The 21,601-nt window shown below is 38.1% G+C and overlaps 2 protein-coding genes across 2 annotated transcripts; one reads left to right on the forward strand and one right to left on the reverse strand.

The window, feature by feature from the left end:
- The first annotated feature begins 2,959 nt into the window (after nucleotides 1-2,959).
- Nucleotides 2,960-4,375, forward strand: LOC129723300 (adenosine deaminase-like protein). Its single transcript, XM_055677434.1, has 5 exons — nucleotides 2,960-3,018; nucleotides 3,095-3,237; nucleotides 3,331-3,519; nucleotides 3,628-4,090; nucleotides 4,142-4,375. The coding sequence occupies exons 1-5, from the start codon at nucleotides 2,989-2,991 to the stop codon at nucleotides 4,334-4,336; spliced, it is 1,020 nt and encodes a 339-aa protein (XP_055533409.1). The 5' UTR covers nucleotides 2,960-2,988; the 3' UTR covers nucleotides 4,337-4,375.
- Nucleotides 4,376-5,868: 1,493 nt separating this feature from the next.
- On the reverse strand, nucleotides 5,869-19,023 carry LOC129723301 (GTP-binding protein Rit2). The gene is made up of 4 exons (XM_055677435.1): nucleotides 18,452-19,023; nucleotides 8,172-8,494; nucleotides 7,978-8,115; nucleotides 5,869-7,923 (listed from the first exon to the last, which is right to left on the reverse strand). The coding sequence occupies exons 1-4, from the start codon at nucleotides 18,633-18,635 to the stop codon at nucleotides 7,798-7,800; spliced, it is 771 nt and encodes a 256-aa protein (XP_055533410.1). The 5' UTR covers nucleotides 18,636-19,023; the 3' UTR covers nucleotides 5,869-7,797.
- Between the last annotated feature and the right edge of the window lie 2,578 nt (nucleotides 19,024-21,601).

The raw sequence follows: 21,601 nt of genomic DNA on the forward strand, positions 1-21,601 counted from the left end.
CGGTCGCTCATCCGCTAATCCGCGGCCAGCCCACTGTAACCTGCCGTGCTTTATCAGCTTGACAATATCAGCGTGTTTGTATACTTCGTACAGCTCGTGATTTATGGGCCTGCGCTACACCCCATTTCCTAGTTTGCCTCCAAGTGTCGATCGCAGGATTCTACGCTCGAAGACCCCAAGCGCTAGTCCATCGACCTCCTTCCACGAGCGCCACCAAGAGGATCAGATTCCTATTGCGAAAATTACGTACGGATCTGTAGGCTACGGGACCTAAGCTGGCTACGCAATCCGTAATAAGCTCTATTCGCTGCCGCAATCCGTTTCTTCACCCCGCGGCTCCCCTCGTTGTCACATGTAACGAGAGTACCAACATAAACAAATTCGTCGACCACTTTCCCATCCATCTCCACCGCAACAGCAACATCTGTAGAACTACCACGCTCTCTGCTAGCCACCATGTACTTCGTTTTGGCAGTGTTCATGTTGAGTCCAATTCCCGCAGCTTCCCCTCTGAGAGCCGAAAAGGCCTTTTCAACAGCTCTACGGTTAACACCAATTAGATCAATGTCGTCCGCGAGGCCTAGAAGCATGTGAGACTTCGTGATGATGGTACCGCTCTGCTGCACACCTGCTCTTCGTATTGCACCTTTTGAAGCTATGTTGAACAGCAAATTCGAAAGCCCGTCACCTTGCTTCAGACCATCCAACGTCACAGAAGCGTCCGAAAACTCGCCCGCTATCCTGACGCTTGATGTAAAACCGTCAAGCGTCGCACTTAAGTTTCCTAGTACCACGAAATCGACGCCCCGTTTCGCTCTGTCGCCGCCACTGTAGTAGATGTGGTAATTGAAAGAAGTGCCCGCGGTCGGATCAACCGCCCGGAATTCACGTTCTCCGGTTTTAGGCCTACCTCCACGACGCATTAATAGTCCAGCCGTCCGCTCCGGACCAGTTGCCGTTTAAGCCGTCCGGGACATGAAGAACAGACTCTCAGGCTAGCTGCCCTCCTAGGAAAACAGTTCCTCCTTCCCTTTCAGCATACGACCAAGTTCCCACCGGTTCTCCGATCTTCCCTTGGTTGCTCGTATCCCAGTCGGTTACACGTGCAGGTAGGGATAGGAGTTGCTGGACATTATGCTTTAGACCACACTGGGGTCTATTGCCAACTAGTATGGGTGTACTGCTGATACGCACTGTCCAGCCGTTTACCAACTGAGGTGCGATCAGCATCATCTCCGATTTTAAGTTGAACAACTAACTGATAACCAAACAATTGATAGCAGCTTGCACCTACTGTTGAATTGTATTAATATATTTATTGATATTGATTAATATTGTATTAGTTTATTGATTGACCATTTTCTTCTTAGTTCTTTTCTAGTCTTTATACAGTGCCGTTTCGATTTTATTGCGGTCAAAAAAATACTTTCCGGTAAATCTAGCGAGACTGTGTATTCAAAGGAATAATGAAGTTTAGTATTTTTTGCTGGATGGCATTGAAATCTAATAAAAAATACTGATTTTTATCCTTTTCCCAAGTCCACCGTTTTGAATTCATGGGAGGATGTTTTTTGATCATGATCAAATCGTAACAGCACTGTAATTGCTTTTTTGGTATTCTGGAAGCGGTTTACACCCATTTCAGCTTAATTTGAAACATGCCTGATTTTTAATGCTTTATTTAAATCCTTTTTCATTATTCTTTTCGAATTCTCTTGTTGAAACTATAGGTTTGTTTTCTTCCAGAAGCCTTTCCAAACTATCAAACCAATATTAATAATGTAGGATCACTTGAAAAAATTTTTTTTCATCGGCTTTAGACCTTAGGGTTGAATTTAGAATTTTGTTTTTACTGCATCTCAAGTTTTGATGATGAGCATTCAGCATATACAGCCAAATTGTTAGTTTTTGTTATTATTTATTAAGTTGAGTTGAACAGGCGTGTGTTAATAAGATGATTGTTGGTTATTATTTAAATTTTTGGTTGTTTCCAACGGCATTAGAAAACTGTTTTCTTATTGGCCTCTGAAAGCATTCTTATTTTAATTAAATTTAATCCTTTTTTTTGTCGTCTAGAGCGATTTCAAACAATTTTTAGGTTAAGTAACGATTGCTTGTTGGTGTTTAAACTAAATTTAGAATTAGAAGCGTTTTGAACTATTCTAATTTTTTTTTTTTCGAGGCATTTTCATTTGAAATTGTTTCTTATCCGATTTTCTCTGGCATTTCTGAGTATTAAAGCGTTTTGGGTTTAATTTGATGTAGGTTTGATCGACGAGTGCTCGGAGTTTTTGAGCGTAAAGTTCTGCGATCGATACTTGGCGGTAAATTGGAAGGTGGAGTGTGGCGCAGACGCATGAAACACGAGTTGTACCAGGTATACAAACATGCTGATATAGTGAAGGTAATACAGCGGGGCATGCTTCAGTGGGCTGGACACGTAGCCAGGATGCCTGACGAGAGAGCCGCCAAAACTATCTTAAGTAGAGAACCAGGAAGAGGCCGTCGACTCCGTGGTAGGCCTCGCACGCGGTGGATGTGCGCGGTGGAAGAAGATGCACGATTTGCTGGTGTGCGGGGAGACTGGAGAACGGCTGCCCAAGACAGAAGAAGCTGGACACCTCTAATTCGTTCGGCCCTAGACCGGTGAACGGTCCGTTAGCCAAAAAAGTAAAGTAAAGTAAGTTGATGCAGGTTATATGATCTTAGTCTCTACTTCAAGTTCTACAGATCTTAGCATAATTTTATCGCTAAACTAAACATGCTAAATTAAAGAGAAGTTAGTGAATTTCATATGTTTCACGTCCACGTGAATTGTAGAGACATTTATCGATTTGATTGAGAATGGTGCCTCGTACCCTATCTCCATTGAAGATGTGCATATGTATTGTAAAATGATTGAAGCACAACGAGAGAGGAGAGTGCAATGTTTATTCTCTGGCATTTATTGTTGGACGGTGCTTCTGCGTACGCGTGTTTTTCGGCGGGATGGACTTTTTTCAGAAACTCCCGAAAATTGTAAGTAGACTGTGTTATTAAAAACAAATATATTCATTTATTCGATTTTATTCACATCTTACCTACTGACTTTTAGGAACTACATGCCCATTTGAATGGATCGCTAAGTAATTCTACGCTATCCGAGTTGCATGTTTTAAAATATGGAAAAGAACCCGCAACAGAGAGAGATGAGAGCTTTTACAAAATAACAGCTGGGCAAAATCTAACCTTGAAAGAGTAAGCTGTATTTGTTTACATACAGATTACGTTTTAGAAGCATGAAATTTACGTTTAAAAATTTAAGTATCTATTTGAAACCATATTAAACAGATGCTTCCAGAAATTCAAATATGCCCATGATCTTACCGATCAACCGGAAACACTTGCATACGCGACCCGAGCGGTAATTCGGGACTTTGCGGTCGATAACGTGATATACTTGGAGCTAAGGACAACCCCAAAAGCGACCTATCACATGACAAAGACACAGTATTTGACAACAGTTTTGGAAACAATCAGGTAATAATGTCATTGTCAGTTTGGCTACAAATTGCAATTAACGAGTTTATTGTCGGTAGACATAAAAATATATTAAGTTTTATCGGAAAAATTGTCAACTAATTACAGACAAGCTCAAAAAGATTACCCAACAGTTACGGTTAAGCTGCTTCCTTCGATTGATCGCTCAAAAGGGTTACAGGAAGCAACAGAAAATGTTTCGCTTGTGCTCGAAATGCACCAGCTCTATCCGGATATAATCAAAGGAATGGACCTAAGTGGTGCCCCTTATGGGACGAAATTTTCCGACTTCGCGACTATATTAGAGCGAGCTAAGGTGCGTGGCCTGAAGATGGCTCTTCACTGTGGTGAGTTCCCTGATGATGACGAGGTTTGGGAAATGTTCCAGTTCGGAACGGATCGTATCGGGCATGGGACGTTCATCGGAGGTAGCAATTTAAAGTTTGCGAAAACTAACCGGATTCCTTTCGAGTGTTGCCTGACTAGTAACGTTAAATGCAGTACAGTAAAGTCGTACGAAGATCATCATTTTAAGAAACTTTGGAAGGCTAAACACGAAGTTTGTATCTGCGTAAGTAAATGTGTCATGTGGAAAACAATCGTTTAAACTTTTTACTTTCAGACGGACGATTTTGGGGTCTTCGATACTAGTTTGTCCGATGAGTTACGCATTTGTTCAGAAACTTACGGGTTGAGTACACAAGACATACTGCAACTACAGGAGAACACCATCGAGTATACGTTTGCCAGCGAAGCTGAAAAACAACAACTAACCAAATTATTTGATTTGTTTAAGAATACCCTAAAAGACAACTGATTTCCAATAAAGCATTTTTATTATAACTGTTTTTTGTTACATTACCGATATTTTTATTTTGAATCGAAAAGGTATCTCAATACTAATGTTTCCCTCTCATCTATAACTTGCTAACATTGTTACTGTGGCTTAAAACCCTATCTCCTTCTTTTTTTTTTTTTTTTTTTGATCAAATTTGTGCATTTGAAATCTCATTTTGGACCGCTTAAAATGGATTTCGTGCTTTTATTTTCTGTTCTCAACATATCGACTTGCACGACAATCCATCGTTTTTATCTCCCCCAATCTAGAATATTGATATCTGTAGTCCATTGGAAATTAACTTAGACAAGCTTAAACCACGATACAGCAGTGATTGCCCGATGTCAGGCCTCATGGAAATCTCCTGGAAAATATTTCCCAGGGTACTTAGTAAACAAACTAATGCTAGCGCGTAAAATAACTAGATTCGGCGGTTGAAATTCGATTTATCCGGAAGCAAACTGAAGAACTGCTTCCGGACTGAGAGATTGATTGCAAGACATATTATATGCTAGCTTCGCGTTCGGTTTCGCTACGTCGGATTTTATTGTCATTGTCATCGTTTCATTGAGAATCTATCGGAAATTTGACTAGAATTTGATTTGTCTTTTAGAACTTAGGAATGTTAATTTTCTTTTTTTTATGATTATAGGCAAAATATTGCTGAATCTCTGTTGGTTTTTTGGAGAGTTGTTTTGTTCAGTATAAAGATATAGATTTTATTATTCTTATTATTAATATATTAGACCAAGGTGGCTAAATACAAGTCTGTAAAAGTAGTTTTAATAATCTTCGATCTTTTTTGGTATTGTTTAAGTTAGGGTTTGCAATCCCGGGAACGATTTCCCGGGATTCCCGGATCCCGGGAACAGAAATATTGATTCCCGGGATTCCCGAGTTCCAGTAAAAATTTTGTAAGATTCACTATAGTTTCTTATGCAATATTGCAATAAAATTAAATACGTCAAACTAGTGCGACCTGAAATAAATAATTTAATAAAACTAGAAAAGAAGACTTGCGACGCAGTTTATTTAAAAATATCACAATGGCATATCAAATATATTTAAATGATATAATTAAATAAAAAAAATAGCGAATAGGTTTGCTATCGCTCAAGTAAACAGTAAATATTTATTGTAGTGTAAGACATATTTTGCCCAAAAAATCCGTACCGAATATAGCAAATATTTTCCGCGTCCAATGCCTGCCTAACACTCAGTTTTTAACAAACTGAAAGAATTGGACACCAGTTTTCCATTAAGTGTAGCAAAAGCTGTAATCGGTGATTTGAAAGTATTCTAGAAATCGAACATCAGCGGTGATTTAGCAGATTTGAGCAAAGTTTTACAGAAGGAAATAACATTTTTGAGTTTAACGGAAAATTGTCAGCGGATCTGAAGCGATTGTTTGACGACATGAAGACCCTTAATTCTCCTCTTCTGCAAATATATGCAACAAGATCGATTACGGATTTTTTATGTTAACTTGAATAGGTTTTGTTTTTTATTAGTTTTTGTTTTTCATGCGAACTGAGAATGAAATTTTAAACATTTTTTTTTGTTATCTTTGACTGATAAACTTAATTTAAAATCACATTTTGCTAAAAAAATTGTCTGTTCCCGGTTCCCGGGAATTTTCATTCCCGTTCCCCGGGAAATCGATTCCCGGGAATATTGCAAACCCTAGTTTAAGTGGGAAAGTTAACTTTTGGTATTCACCTATTGCTTGGAATGAGTTGTATTTTGTAAGTTGACAGTTGAATCATTTTCACCTAATAATAGAACTTTGTTGACTAGTTTTATGTTTTTATTGAGCCAAATAAAAGCAGGTTTTTGTATGTTCAATTCTTACTGGATGGTGTGTTACGGTGGGATTTTCGAAATAAATTAGTCGAAAGCAATAAGTGCAAGTTGTAAAAGCACTAGATTGTTGAGTGAAGGTTGCTCAAGTATAGTAATAGTTATACTTTTATGAGTGGGCTGTTGCTTCCCAGACACGTGATTATAGGAGAAATGGTCACAAAGGAACATTTTTGGAAAATAATTTCTTACACCTACTACAACTTCTCTTAGATTTAAACATTCACAGTAGCGATGTAGGTGGTAGGACTGCATACGCACAAAAACGTACAGTGGGGAATGCTTCATTTCTCTAGTTAGGAAACTACATGCTAGCCATATTTAGTAGATCTTTACGTTGTTCTTTGATTGTTGTTTTGGTTGATTCGATTTTGGTGTATTCTAGAAAAGTCTTTACTGCGATCTGTCCAGCGAATGGATGGTGAAATAAAACTATTAGTATGAGCCTTGGGTGAGCAACAATAGGAAGCTCGTTTAAAACTTCGAAATGTCGTTGAATAACTAGTGGTACCGATCGGTAGTTTTTTTGGTTTTCCGTGGTGTATTCTTTAATAAATATTCTATTGGAATTCTATAACGATACTGTTCGTATTTTATCAATACTGGTATTTTGTGTTTATTAATTTGACTGAAAGGAATGCTAAACTTTAAAGAAAACAATGATCGGGTGTATGAAATCACAGTTAGTTGATGTTAAATGTCTCTCATGTCAAAATATGTGCAATTTCAATATGATTAATGAAATCTTGGAGGTGGTTTTTGGAACACAGTTTTAAATTTGTAAAACCAGGGCCGGTATTTTTTTAGTACTTAAAAGTTGCAAGGCCTTGTTCAAAGATATCCCAATGTCAGTGGAACGAGTAGATGTTTCTTAATAGCTTATTCAGCTTCTTTTGAGGATAATAATAATATACCAGTTTATTCATTAACTACGAAAAAATGCAATGTAGGGCTTTTTTTGCAGAAGTGTCGAATGAAAATAGCTGTTACAGAGTTTTGAAATTTTAACCATGCTGCCCAGTGTAAGGGAACGGTACAAACGTATTGTTGTATGTTTTTCAATCTTGTGATAAGCGTGAACTAAATGCATTTGGTATATATCAAATACAGATCAACTGTTTGATTTACGTTTCTCTTACGTCTAACAACTTCCTACAATGTGCCCAAAGATAAAATTTTCTGTAACTATGAATTTGGTGGAACTCGGTAAACCACTAAGAAGAACCCGGTGCTGGATGTTACTACTCTAATGCAGTTGCATACAATAACATTCAACTGCTTGTCAACGTCAAAACCTCTTAACGGACTATTTAACAACAACTTTCTCAACATAACCTAACCTCGCATGAAAATTCGTTTCCATGCCTAGTAAATGATTGGTCACACCAATTACACGTTTTGATACTACATGTTTCAGAAACCCAAACTAGTATCTCGAAATATTTGATATTGGATTCGAGAAATATACCCCTAATTACTAAACTAAAGGAGAATGTACAGCACCCTTGTGAAGAAAAATAACTTATTTAGTTAAACAAATGCATTGGATCGCTTCGAACAAACGGAGCACTTTTATAACCTTAGTGAATGCTTCCATTCAGATTTCGACGGCGCCGGAATACCAGGGCAAATATCGAGCGTAGCCGCCACCACCGGCTACGTCGTCGGGTATGAATCTTCTCGGAACTTGAGCCACCATTGAGAGTCTAAAAAAAGGAAAATGTAGAAAAAAAGAATCAGATTCTTAGTAGGAAACCTACCCGTTGCGTTTCCTTTCTGCGAATTTCCCGAACTAGGGAGAAAAAAGCCTCATCGATGTAGTGACGAAGAGCGGCTGATGTTTCGTAGAATGGGCAGCCGAATTGTTTAGCCAGATTCTTGCCCTCTTCAGTAGACACCTGCAAAAGAAGAACCAATGATCAAATCAAATTCGTGAAACATCATCTACACCTACCTTTCGCTGTGATTGCAGATCCAGCTTGTTGGCGACCAGCACCAACGGAATGTCTTCGGTAAGTCGTACCCGGGCGATTAGCTTTCGATATTCGGACGCCTCTTGAAAACTGTGACGATCGGTAACGGAGTAGCAAATAATAAAACCTTCCCCGCAGCGCATGTACTGGTCCCGCATTGCCGTGAACTCGACCTGGCCGGCCGTATCTAGGATGTCCAGCAAGGCCGCCTCACCGTCGATGACCGCCTGCTGCTGGTATGAGTCCTCAATCGTAGGATCGTGGTAGTCCAGAAAGCTGTGACTCACGAACTGGAGCGTGACGGCTGGAAATATAGTTATGAAGTACATTTAAACCCCCTTTTGTTTTTTGGGTGTTACACGAAGCAAATATTTGCGTGAAATAACGCACGGCAAAAATATGTTTGCGGTTGTATTTGCTATACGAAGAATTAAGTAAATATTTGCTTCGTCTAATGTCGTTCTTTGCTAGTCAATTCGCTACTGAGCGAATATTTGCTTTCATTTTTTTCTTTGTTTATACTGAAATTTGGTATGAGTATGAGGTGGCCCTTTACGGGCATGAAGCATGGACGCTGAAGGAAGCTGATCGACGAAAGCTCGGAGTTTTTGAGCGTAAAGTTCCGCGATCGATACTTCCCGGTAAACTGGAAGATGAAGTGTGGCGCAGACGCATGAATCACGAGTTGTACCAGGTATACAAACATGCTGATATAGTGAAGGTAATACAGCGGAGCAGGCTTCAGTGGGCTGGACATGTAGCCAGGATGCCTGACGAGAGAGCCGCCAAAACTATCTTCAGTAGAGAACCAGGAAGAGGCCGTCGACTCCGTGGTAGGCCTCGCACGCGGTGGATGTGCGCGGTGGAAGAAGATGCACGATCCGCTGGTGTACGGGGAGACTGGAGAACGGCTGCCCAAGACAGAAGAACTGGACATCTCTAATTCGTTCGGCCCTAGACCGGTGAACGGTCCGTTAGCCAAAAAAGTAAAGTAAGTAAGTAAACTACAGCAAATCTTTTATCTATTTTTATAAGAGCGAACGTGCGAACGGTTCCCGTGAATGAACCACAGTTCTTTGAGCGCACTAAAACTGATGGCAAACGAGACCGAAGTTTACCGAAACATCACAATCAGGCACCTTCACAAGAAAATTTTCTTGAACCAGGAGTTGTTCATATTAGCCGATTCGGAGTGTTGAGTGAGCGGTTCAGACCTTTTCTTCGGAAAGAGCCGGTTTGCCCATCCTATATTACGCCAGTCAATTACCACAAAGCCAACCAACAACGAATTTCCATGAAAATATATAGTAGGGGAGGGCAAAGTGATCGATTTTTCAGAACCAAGTTTTTTGGTTCCTTTCGGGGCCCAACAACCCCAAACTTACCGGAAGTCGATTCGTTTTGTCTCCGCTTGGCGCATTGCATTTTGTAGGAAAACCTACTTTTTTTGCATTTACCTTTCTAGAGAACTCAATAATGCTCTACCCAAGCAACAATTGAAACATAATAAAAAATAAATTGTGATCATTTGTTGCACTAATGAAATTCCGAGGCTTTAAGAAACATTTTTTGTTACTGCGATGAAATTGTAAAGATTCAAGCAACAACTAAAGTTGCATCGCTGCTTTCACAGCAACAACTTAATTCGCGAGTTTGGATTTGTTATTGAAACGTGTAAACGGCATTTGAAAACCTAAACTTCACTGAATAGATCTAGTGGGTGAAGCATATAAGTTACCAACGTGATGCTTGCGAGATACACAAAACAAACACACAACAATACTTCTAAAAGTTGCTGTCATGTTCTCAAGCCATGTAACTAAATATTTCTATAATCAGTTTTATTATAAGAAGGTCTAATTTTGTCAAGAGGAAGGAGTCTTATCGAAACCTCGTTCCTCCTGCCAACAGCGCGTCACAATTACAATTCCCTGAAGAGGCATTTAGTGCTTTACCTCTGGTCAGTTTGATTATAAGTCGGACTTATATTTTTGTCAAAAGGAAGTAATCTTATCGAACCTCGTTCCTCCAGCCAAGATCGTGCCATAATCACAATTCCCTGAAGAGAACTATTATACGTTACTCAGACCAGTTTTATTATAAGAGGGACTTATTTTTGTTAGGATAAAGTCAGCAGGATACTACAAAATTTAGCTTGAAGGAAGGGTATGTAGTGGAGAGCCTGAGAATAAACCCAAGTAAAAGTCCTTTGACAACCAAATGGACTGATTCTACTAAAATTCGAACCCACGACCACCCGCTTATCAAAGCGGACTCTATAACCTTGCGGCTACGAAGCTCCCCATACAGAGCCATAAACTTGCAAGTGTTTTTACAGCAAATGACGTAAATAGTAAAAACGAGAAAATTGAATAGAAATTGATAACTGGAGTTGAACCCCCATCAAATTTCTGGAAATAATCAAAGATAAATCGCTATACAGACAATCTTCTTCCATTCTTACCATTTACCATTTGACAATCTTATTACAACGCCATGTAGATTTCACCCTAGTTGCTGCTACGATACATCTTCGTTGCTGAAATTTGACCATGCAGCATTTACCATGTTGTTATCAAATTCCACGCATAAGTTCATACACACTTTCCGGTTCATTCTTGAAACTTGTGATGAAACAACGAAAATGTTACAATTGGCTCCGCCTCCTGCGCTTTTTTGTATAAGAAACTGAGATGCAGCTGCAACTTAGTTTCACATAAGAATATGTTGCTGAGATGCACATAGTTCATAATCGAAACAAATTTTGCTGCTTGGGTAGAATCTAAAACGTGTTTCAGTGGTTACTTCTGAAGTAAATTTTTTAATTTGACTGACGCCGGTACACTGGCAGTGTTGGAAGAAAAAAAATTTTCAACATAAACTTCGACATAACCAACTTTGAACAGCTCTAGTATATCTTTGGGACACCCTAGCTCTTTAGTGTCTTCGGCCGAGTTGTTAGGCATCAAAAGACCTACCATTTGAAGTCATGAAACCTATGGTTTGAACTATTTTGAGCTCTTTAGAATTAGAAATGCAAAAAAGTTGGTTTTTCAATACAAATCTCCATATAAATTTGAAATGCAATGCGCCAAGCGGAGACAAAACCAATCGACTTCCGATAAATTTAGGATTGTTTTGGGCCCCAAATAGAACAAAAAACTTGATTTTGGCTTTCCGCTATCAAGTTTCGTTTTTTCCATATAACGATTCCCCACCCTAATATATAGTATAGGACAGTCAGGGCAGTACATAACCAAAATAGAGGAATAATGTTTACGAGAAAAAACTTATTTTCGAAGAGCACATTGAGAGTATACAAGCCAAGTGCATCAAATATACGAAATGTTTATATCCTCTCATTAACAGGAATTCAAAACTTTGTTTAAAGAACAAACTTTTGATTTACGAACAAATTTTAAGACCAGCAATGCTTTATGCTGTACCGATCTGGTCAAGTTGCTGTTCAACAAGGAAGAAAACGCTCCAAAGGATTCAGAATAAAATTCTGAAAATGATTTTGAAGCGTCCTCCTTGGTTTGGTACACTCGAATTACATAGACTTACTGGTATTGAACCATTAGAAGCTATGTCAAATAAAATTATTAACAACTTTCGACAAAAATCGTTGCAATCCTCAATTGCTACGATAAGCTCTCTTTATAGCCAATAAATTAGCAATTAAGTTAGTTGTAAGTTTACTTCCCCTTTTCTGACAAGTAGGTTTAAATCCCTACGAATGATAAGTCCTAATTGCGAAAGCAAACAAATCCTAACAATTAAAATTACAAATTTTTAACAGTGTTGAGAAGTCACCATTTGTGATTGGACACACATACTCATTATTTACTAATATTCATCATAAATACTTAAGCTACTTGCAAATCCCCTTTACTTTACATGTTTTCGAGTGACAGTGCGTCTTGAACTGTCCTACAGATCAGACGTGTTTTCGGTTGCTTGTGAACTGGTCTTTGACTGCCTATAGCTTCAAAGTTTGTGTTTTGTCAGTGTGTCTTTTAAAGACTACCTGAAAGTTATTTCCCATCAGTCTTTCTCAAGACTACCGACTTTTGAATTAAACATTTGTTTTAACTTTTTTCGTACGGCGAAAAAAGAAACCGCGCATCACTAGGGTAATGGGGGTATTTTGGCCAGCTTTGGGAAGTGTTCGCTTAGTTCATTAAAAACAAACACAATTTTTCAACATAAATATCGACTCTATTATACCATTGTTAAAAACTAAGTGTCTATTTTAATATACACCGTTCAACAATGCAATATATTGAAAAATATCCTAGAAATATCAAAATTTCTACAAAGTACTAAAAACATATTTTGGTCCACCAAATTTTTAGTTTGGCCCACCTTTATATCTAGAGACGTGTATGGAAATACTTCGGACTAATTATATTTAAGATCATCATCGGTATTTTTAGAGTAAAAACAGTGGGTTTGAGGATAACATCCTTCTGCTGTGAATTTTTGTAAATTTTAGGCAGTTAAACATGAAATGATTTGGATTATGGCGCTTTGACAGGCATTCTTATCCAATTTTATATCGTTAAATGTGATAAATTAAGAATTAATTACCTGTAAATTGTCACAAGCTGCTTCTTTATTCACGTGCAACGGCTGAACGGCGAACAAAGAGATGTCAAAACTTGGCATGGCCAAAACATGTTCACTCCAGAAAGAGGGAAACATATTTCAACCATGCGTTTAACTACTTTTTCTACTTTTTTCAACATGTTAGAGTATCAAACTGTTTCTATGACATTTTATTGATGTTACTACAACAACGAATTGTTTCAAAAGCATACATATTTGTTACAATAGCTTCCGGACGTTGACTTGTATATTACCACTTCCTCTTGACTTTGGGTTGACTCAGCCATGACTTTGAATGTGTATGAACTAATTCCAAAATAACACTACCTAGAGCCAGTTTTTCGCCGAAAATTTTCTGTGTAGTATGATTCTTAGATGTGTTATTCGATGTTGCATGCAAAGTTTTCTAATATTTATTGAAATTATCAGATAAAATGCGTAAAATGTCACCAGGTGGGCCAAAATATGCATGTGGGCCAAAATACCCCCGTTACCCTACTACGAGGAGAAAGAGCATTCTCTCTCGGACATTTCGAGTGTCTGCAGTGATAACATGTTTGATATTTTGCCTGACTAAGAAGCCGGTGAAATGGAAGTTATTAGTAAGGCCGTTACAAATTTTATTTTCATTTTATGTCACCCCCCCCCCCTTCAAAAATCTTGAATATTGGAAGGGGAAAAAAAAAGCTAAAACCGTTTTGTTCATTTATTGGTTTTCCGACAGCATAAATGCTTAATTTAGCAACAAAAAAGGCAGATGACAGCGAGAGTGTCGTCGAAAGTCAAGCGAAATAAATATTAATAATAATAAAGTGTTATTTTTCAACATTTATTTGAGTGCAAGTGACAAACGTCATAACTTGCACACAAACTTTGATCAAAGATATTTCTTTTTTTCGTCTCGGTCATAAAAAGGATTCGAAATTTGTATCAGCCTAATGATACTATAAAAAATGTAAATTCTTTAAAAAAGAGAAATTGAATTGTGGTAACTATTTCTTCTGAATTTAATATATTCAACAAGGAACTTTCAACGTTTGTTTCTAACGTTAAAGTTACAAATCAAATTAGTCGTATTGGCGAATGCCGCTTATTAGCCGACTCAATAAAGGGTCGTGATCGTCTTGTTCAGTATTCAACAGATAAGATGTACAAATTTTTTACCTGCGGCACCAAGAACGCCAAGACGTTCAAGGTTGTCTTGAAAGGTCTCACCAATGATCAATCCGTTGACAGAATTACTTGGCATAGCCCCTACCCAAGTAATTCTTATGAAACAAAAATCACGAGGCGAAAACAGTCAGAGAGCTGGAATTTCCCTTGTTAATTACTTAATTCGTTTTAACCGCACTGAAGGCCCAAATACACACACGGCGCAATGACACCTTCTCCATGCAAAATAGAATATAGAAGGCGTCATTACGCAGTGTGTGTATTTGGGCCTTGAGGTTAACAATTTGAAATTTTTCGATAAAGCACATGCTATCTATAATGTGCTTGTAAAGTGGGAAATTTATAGGAAGTTTGGCGGAATTGAACAGCATATCACCCAATGCCGTACTTGCCAACGATATGGTCATGGATCTAATTTCTGTAACATGGACCAACCATATGCCAAACCATATGTCAAATTTTTACGAATTCCCTGTCCGTTTAGCCATTGTTAAGGCAAGGCAAGGTAAACAAAATTCAATTTCCCAACCAAAACAAACTCCAAAACATGATTCTCCAAGCCCCGCTGTACCAGCCAATTTTTCTACTCCTTTGCATACCCGTTTAACGTATGCACAGGTAACAGGTAATTTGAACATTAGTTTACCTAATGTTGGTAGTTAGAAAATGACCGTTAACATGGGAGGTAAACAGAAACCGGTAGAAAATAAAAATATACCTATTACCCCAGCTAACATTGCTACCGAATTTTTTCTTCTAATGTCAACTGCTTGGGGCCTATTACGGCAGGTAAACTTCCTTTTCTGCAACAGGCAATGTTCGTTCTTATGAACGCCATGTAGCAGGCAAAATCCATGTTTGAACCTATTCAAATTGGAACAAATTTTACAATTCAATTTGTTTCTAATTTAAAATTTAGCAATCATTTTAAATAAAACAATTAAAATTTTAAATTGGAATGCTCGCTCATTGAAGGCCAATGAGAATAAGCTTTTTATTTTTTTAACAGTAAATAATGTGCACATTGCAATTATCACTGAAACATTTTTGAAAACTAACATCAAATTAAAACATAGAGCGGGGGCCTAGTGTGGTTGGTAACGTCTCCGCCAACCACGCTCGACGCCTGGGTTCGAATCCCACCGCCGACATAGGTGTCGATGGTTGTGAAGTGGCGTGATCCACTCACAACCAACCTAACTGGCTTAGATTCGATCCTAGCCGACACCGGGAGATTTTCTGAGGCGAAAAATCTCTGGGATCACGCCTTCCATCGCATGAGGAAGTAAAGCCGTTGGCGCCGGTCCGTTAATAATAAACGGGTCGTGAGTTAGGGTCCTGGGCGTGGAGTCGTCTCCCTGGGCGTCGGTGATTGGCCACAACAGTGGCGGAACTATACCGACGGAAAATAAGCGAGAATAAAAAAAAAATCAAATTAAAATATAATCCCAATTACGTGGTTCATAGATATGATAGGATTCAGGGTTCTGGCGGTGGAGTTGCAATTGTTATTCATCGCCGAATCAAACATCGTGCTCTTCCCCATCTTGAGACGAAAGTTATTGAAACTTTGGGAATTGAAGTTCAAACTGAACTTGGGATTTTATTTATTGCCGCAGCATATTTACCACTCCAATGCCCACGCGAGCAGAAAAATTATTTTAAAGGTGATTTACAAAAACTCACCAGAAATCGTTCAATTTTTTTTATAATCGGCGATTTTAACGCTAAACATCGATCATGGAATAATTCTCAAAGTAATTCCAATGGCAAAATTTTATTTAATGATTGTTCCTCAGGATACTATTCTATTTTGTCTCCGAATAGTCCTACATGCTTTTCTTCTGTAAGAAATTGATTTGGTGCTAACAGATCAATGTCATGTATGTAGTGATTTGATCACACATGCTGACTTTGATTCTGACCATCTTCCAATAACTTTTTCTTTATTGCATGAATCAGTTTTAAACCCTATGAGCTCTGTTTTTAATTATAACAAGGCTAATTGGGAAAGATACAAAACTCATATTGAGAGTAATTTTAATAATGAGCTTGATTTGCATAACGAAGTGAGTATTGATTTCGCTTTGGAAGCATTGATATGTGCAATTATTGATGCCAGAAATTATTCTGTTCCAAAGGCTCAAGTGAAATTTGATACACCAATAATTGACGAAAATTTCAACTTCTAATTCGTTTGAAAAATGTCCGCAGACGTCAATGTCAACGTTCTCGTGACCCAGCTTTTAAAATTATTTATAAAGATTTACAGAAAGAGATTAAACATAGTTTTACTCTTCTGAGAAATCAAAATTTTGAGACTAAAGTTGAAAAATTGAAACCATATTCAAAACCCTTTTGGAAGCTGTCGAAGATTCTTAAGGAACCTTCAAAGCCCATTCCAGTTTTAAAAGATGGTTAACGTTTTCTTGTATCCAATGAACAAAAGGCTCAAAGACTTGCTCAGCAGTTTGAGAGTGTTCATAATTCAAATTTGAACTTTGTGAATCCAATTTAAAATGAAGTCACACGTCAATGTGATTAAATTTCTTCCCAGAATTTTTTACCTGCAGAAATAATTGAAACTAACATGAAAGAAATTAAATTAATTATTAAAAATTTCAAAAACATGAAAGGACCTGGTGAAGAAGGAATCTTTAACATATTAATCTAACATCTCCCTAAGAGCAAAATGGAATTTTTAGTAATTTTTTTCAATAGCTGCTTCAAAATTACATATTTTTTCCAAACTATGGAAAAACGCAAAAATTACTCCAATTTTAAAGCCGGATAAGAATCAAGCTGAGGTTTCAAGTAAACTGTTCGAGAGAATTATTCTTAACAGGATGATGTCACACATCAATGAAAATTCAATTTTTGCAGATGAACAGTTTGAATTTCGCCATGGGCATTCCACTACTCATCAATTGCTCAGAGTTACTTATATGAAACGAGCTAATAAATCTGAAGGTTATTCCACTGGAGCTGCTCTTTTAGACATAGAAAAAGCATTCGACTGTGTTTGGCATGAAGGTTTGATTGCGAAATTGCAAACTTTTAATTTTCCTAATCAAAATTTTAAAAAATTATCTTACTGATCGAACTCTGCAGGTTGTCTATCAGAATTGGAAATCTGATAGATTTCCTGTCAGAGCAGATGTGCCTCAAGGTTCAGTCTTGGGTCCAGTCCTGTACAACATTTTTACATAAGACTAGGGCTTCTTTCCTCAAGCCAAACAATAATCACGTTATCAAGATGAATGGGGTTATTTTAAGTTGGTCTGACAAGGTTAGGTACTTGGGCTAATGTACGATAAAAACTTATTTTCAAAGAGCACATTAAGAATATACAAGCAAAGTGCATCAAATATACAAGAAGTTCATATCCTCTCATTAATAGAAATTCCAAACTTTGTTTAAAGAATAAACTTTTAATTTACAAACAAATTTTAAGACCAGCAATGCTCTATGCTGTACCGATCTGGTCAAGTTGTTGTTTAACAAGGAAGAAAACGCTTCAAAGGATTCAGAATAAAATTCTGAAAATGATTTTGAAGCATTCTCCTTGGTTTGGTACATTCGAATTACATAGACTTACTGGTGTTGAACCATTAGAAGCTATGTCAAATAAAATTAACAATTTTCGATTTTTTTCAAAAATAGTTGCGATCCTCAATTGCTACGATAAGCTCTCCTTATAGCCAATAAGTTGGCAATTAAGTTAGTTGTAAGTTTACTTCCCTTTTTTGACAAGTTGGTTTAAATCCCTACGAATGATAAGTCCTAATTGCGAAAGCAAACAAATCCTAACACTTAAAATTACAATTTTTCTAACAGTGTTGAGAAGTCACCATTTGTGATTGGACACACATACTCATTATTTACTAATATTTATCATAAATACTTAAACTATTAACAACCCTCCTTATTAAAAAAAGTAAATTTTCGCAATTTTCCACTTTCAAAAGCGACTATTCTTATTCTTAATGTTCTTCGGCGGCAGATCTTAAAACTTCCAAATTTAAATGTTCATCATTCAGGAGTAAAAAACATAGCAAACCGATAGCAACTTTGTCTTCATTCATCCACCACAAAAAAATATTCCCCCACCTCACACCTATTTGTTGACAATTCCGACGCGTCAAACTATCCTATGTTTACATAGCATCTGCTAGCACTGCCTTTTCGTCATCGTTGCGCGTGGGTTTCCAAGCCCTGCTGTTCCCTTTTACGGCGGTGTCTGAACTCAACCACCCACCCACCGAGCGTTTGCTGTCACTGTTATCACTAAACCATCCCACCCCTCGACAACCACACACGCATACGCGCACTTTTCCGCCCGTTCAACCTTGAATCGATCTTTGACTACACAATCCTCTGTCGAGTCACTCTTTGTCGCCCTTCTTTTGCGTAATACATCTCAACCCACTCAGTGTCACCCTCACCACCCACCTATGTCTAAGGCTTGCGTCCTTACCTGACTTCCCTACGCCGCCATCGCCCAGGATCACAATTTTATACACCCGCAATCCGCTTCGAGTGGTCAGAGGATTTATTGGCTGTTTCGATGTTTCTCCGTTGTCGATCTTAGCCGGATTGTACTCAATCGATTGGGCACGATTCTTTTTCCGAGCTGTACAACCGGAAAAATCGCCTGCCATTGTGTGGCTCTACGGTTGGGTGGGTTTTCACTTCACTTATCTAATGCACCTTCACTCAACCAGGTATGATGCTTGTTCGCCAACAAAGCAACTTGCCTTTCTTTTCTAGGGAAACACAGAGCACCGATTTCAAGTCACTGGTTGAAGTTTTTCAGAACATTTTTCTCAACTAATTGAGATGAAGTGATTTCCTCACCAAAAGCAACATATTGCTGCCCGTAGCAGACGTTTGGGGCACGAAACACGAAATGCTTCTTCTGCACTGCACACGCCAGTGATGCGTTTTTTCGGTCCTCTGATGATATGCGTACAATTCACAGTTAACGCTCTCCACTTGGCAGAAAGCATAGAAATCAACGCGGCACATACCAACACATCTAACGGCCCAGGCGAACACATAGCCGTACCGCCCAGACTGCGCAAGGTTATATCGCCAGACGAAAACATAAACAGAACAGTAAACGATAAGTTCTGTTCGTTCGAGCGTGGTTTGACGTCGTTGAGCGGATGCCAACCGGTGCCGTCACCAGCCGCCGAACCACCCACTAGCGTGATTCATCAGTCATTCGCGAACTGTCTGAGGTTGTGTAACCTCACCAATAGTCTGGTTCAAAATGTTCCTTCTTCTGGACTCCAATGTTTGTTTTGTATCGATACTCGAAAAATCTAGTGTTAATAGCTACAGAAATAAACGGAAACGTGATTGTTACCTTTATTTTTGCAAAAACTTGAATCAGTCTACTGTTTATTTTTCCGTTCCTATGCTCATACCTACACATGTTGATCCGATAAAAAGTGTGGTGTTCGAAACATAAAGCGCCGCTTTTCGAATAGCTGCTGGTATTAAGCAACGCTTCGATGTGCGTCTCAGGAAGTTTCGCTGAGTACTAGCCCGTTTTCAACGGGTTCGGGTGAAGTAAAAAATAAAATATTTCGGTAAACGCTCCAAAAGATTCAGAATAAAATTCTGAAAATGATTTCAAAGCGTCCTCCTTGGTTCGGTACACTTGAATTACATAGACTTACTGGTGTTAAAACATTAGAAGTTGTGTCGAATGAAATTATTAACAATTTTCGACAAAAATCGTTGCAATCCTCAATTGCTACGATAAGCTCTCTTTATAGCCAATAAGTTAGCAATTAAATTAGTTCTAAGTTTACTTCCCCTTTTTTGACAAGTAGGTTTAAATCCCTACGAATGATAAATTTTATTTGCGAAAGCAGACAAATCCTAATAATTGAAATTACAAATTTCTAACAGTGTTGAGAAGTCACCATTTGTGATTGGACACACATACTCATTATTTACTAATATTTATCATAAATTCTTAACCCTCTAGTGCCCAAATTAATTTTCAGACGGACTTCGAAAAAATCAATATAAATTTTTATAAACATTTCTTAAGTATTGATTGAAGCTTTTTAAAGGTTCAACTAAGACCGTCTAGAGGCGGCACTGGGCACTAGAGGGTTAAGCTACTAACAAATCCCTCCCTTGAAAAAAAAAAATATGTTTCGGTCGGGTATGAATATTGTTAAAATGAATTTTCCGGTACTCGAGCATATCCTAAGAAATACCGGGTACTGGCCCTTGATGCACTAGAACGACGATGAAAAAAGTTATACGGTGGAGTTGATGCCCCCGAACTACTCAAAAGTTTGAACATTCGCATACCAAAAAGGGCTCTCCGAAACACATCGTTGTTAGAGCCAACATTCCATCAGGCTATGTTTGGACATATGAACCGTTTTCAGCATGTATTTGAGCGTTTGCGGTTGTGGAAGAGCACTTTGACTTCAATGAAACAATTAGACGATTTGAAAATGGGATACAATCTGTAAATACACTCCCACATTTACTCGCATTTCGATTAAAACCATTTGATATGATGAAAAACTAATCAATCTTCTCATTCTCCGAAACAACTTCACTGCCATTTTCTTTTATTTACGTCATAGTGATTTCATTTTCGTCCTACAACCTTCTAAAAACAGATTGTTTCACATTTCTCCATTCTAGACCTGTTACCAACAGTTTCATTTATTTATTATTCATTGAATTGAATCCATCCGACTAGAAGTCTTAATGAATAAGTAAATACATGAGTTGGGAAAAGCCACCTTGAAAGACACTGGAGAGCGACTAACGAGGCGGCATAACAACCCAGCATCTTTTCAACATATGCATAGATATTATAATGGTCCGATACAGATAACATGCAAAAAGTCAAACCAAAACCAAAAATAAAATTATCACTGAGTCGATTATGAACCAAGTCCATCCAACGAACAGGTTCATGCTGGCCATAGTTTGTGCGGTTTTTGTTCGTCTGCAGTAATCACCGGGGTCACAAAACGAGAAAAAGTTCTTTTCGCTATCAAAAATGAGATTCAATCAAAAGTTCAAATTACAGCAAGAAAATTTAAACAGACCATTCCAATCTGAAACTTTCCTTCAGTGTTATTTTTTCGCGAACGCCAACATCACAACTACGTCCATAAAAGTTCACCTTCGATTCTCTTGGGCAGACACACATTAACGCACCATTTGAATCGAACCAGCGCGCATGAGAGGTAACGCAGAGAATAAAAATAAACCGCAAGTTTTTTTAATGCTTTGCTGTTGATTCCAAATAAAAATAAGCTTACTTGTCCGAATCAGGGATACCAGATGTGCGTTGCAAAATGCAGATTTTTAGAGTCCGTGGGCAGATTTTATTGACCTGCAGATGTGTGTTGTTTTTTCCTAGTTTCTGTAGATTAGTGCCAGGGTCGCCTTATATTTGCGCAGTCTTTCTCAAATTGTGTGCAAATTTTCGCCTGTGGATCGCAATTTTTGACGTAGAATACGTCTTACGGCAACATATACAGGGACCCAACTTCAAAACAGGGATCCAATTAAAAAACCGGGATCCAATTTCAAAACCGAAAATATCGAGAGCGTCACGAAAATTGTCCAATTTCAA

Source organism: Wyeomyia smithii, chromosome 2 (genome assembly GCF_029784165.1).
Source record: "Wyeomyia smithii strain HCP4-BCI-WySm-NY-G18 chromosome 2, ASM2978416v1, whole genome shotgun sequence".
Taxonomy (NCBI): Eukaryota; Metazoa; Arthropoda; class Insecta; order Diptera; family Culicidae; genus Wyeomyia; species Wyeomyia smithii.

Coding starts and splice junctions, on each gene's coding strand:
- LOC129723300 (XM_055677434.1), top strand. CDS start 2,989: ATGGACTTTTTTCAGAAACTCCCGAAAATT. Junction 3,019..3,094: donor TTCAGAAACTCCCGAAAATT/GTAAGTAGACTG, acceptor ACTGACTTTTAG/GAACTACATGCCCATTTGAA. Junction 3,238..3,330: donor CAAAATCTAACCTTGAAAGA/GTAAGCTGTATT, acceptor CATATTAAACAG/ATGCTTCCAGAAATTCAAAT.
- LOC129723301 (XM_055677435.1), bottom strand. CDS start 18,635: ATGGCAGGCGATTTTTCCGGTTGTACAGCTCGGAAAAAGAATCGTGCC. Junction 8,495..18,451: donor TGGCGGCGTAGGGAAGTCAG/GTAAGGACGCAA, acceptor CTATATTTCCAG/CCGTCACGCTCCAGTTCGTG. Junction 7,924..7,977: donor GCAGAAAGGAAACGCAACGG/GTAGGTTTCCTA, acceptor TCCTTTTTTTAG/ACTCTCAATGGTGGCTCAAG.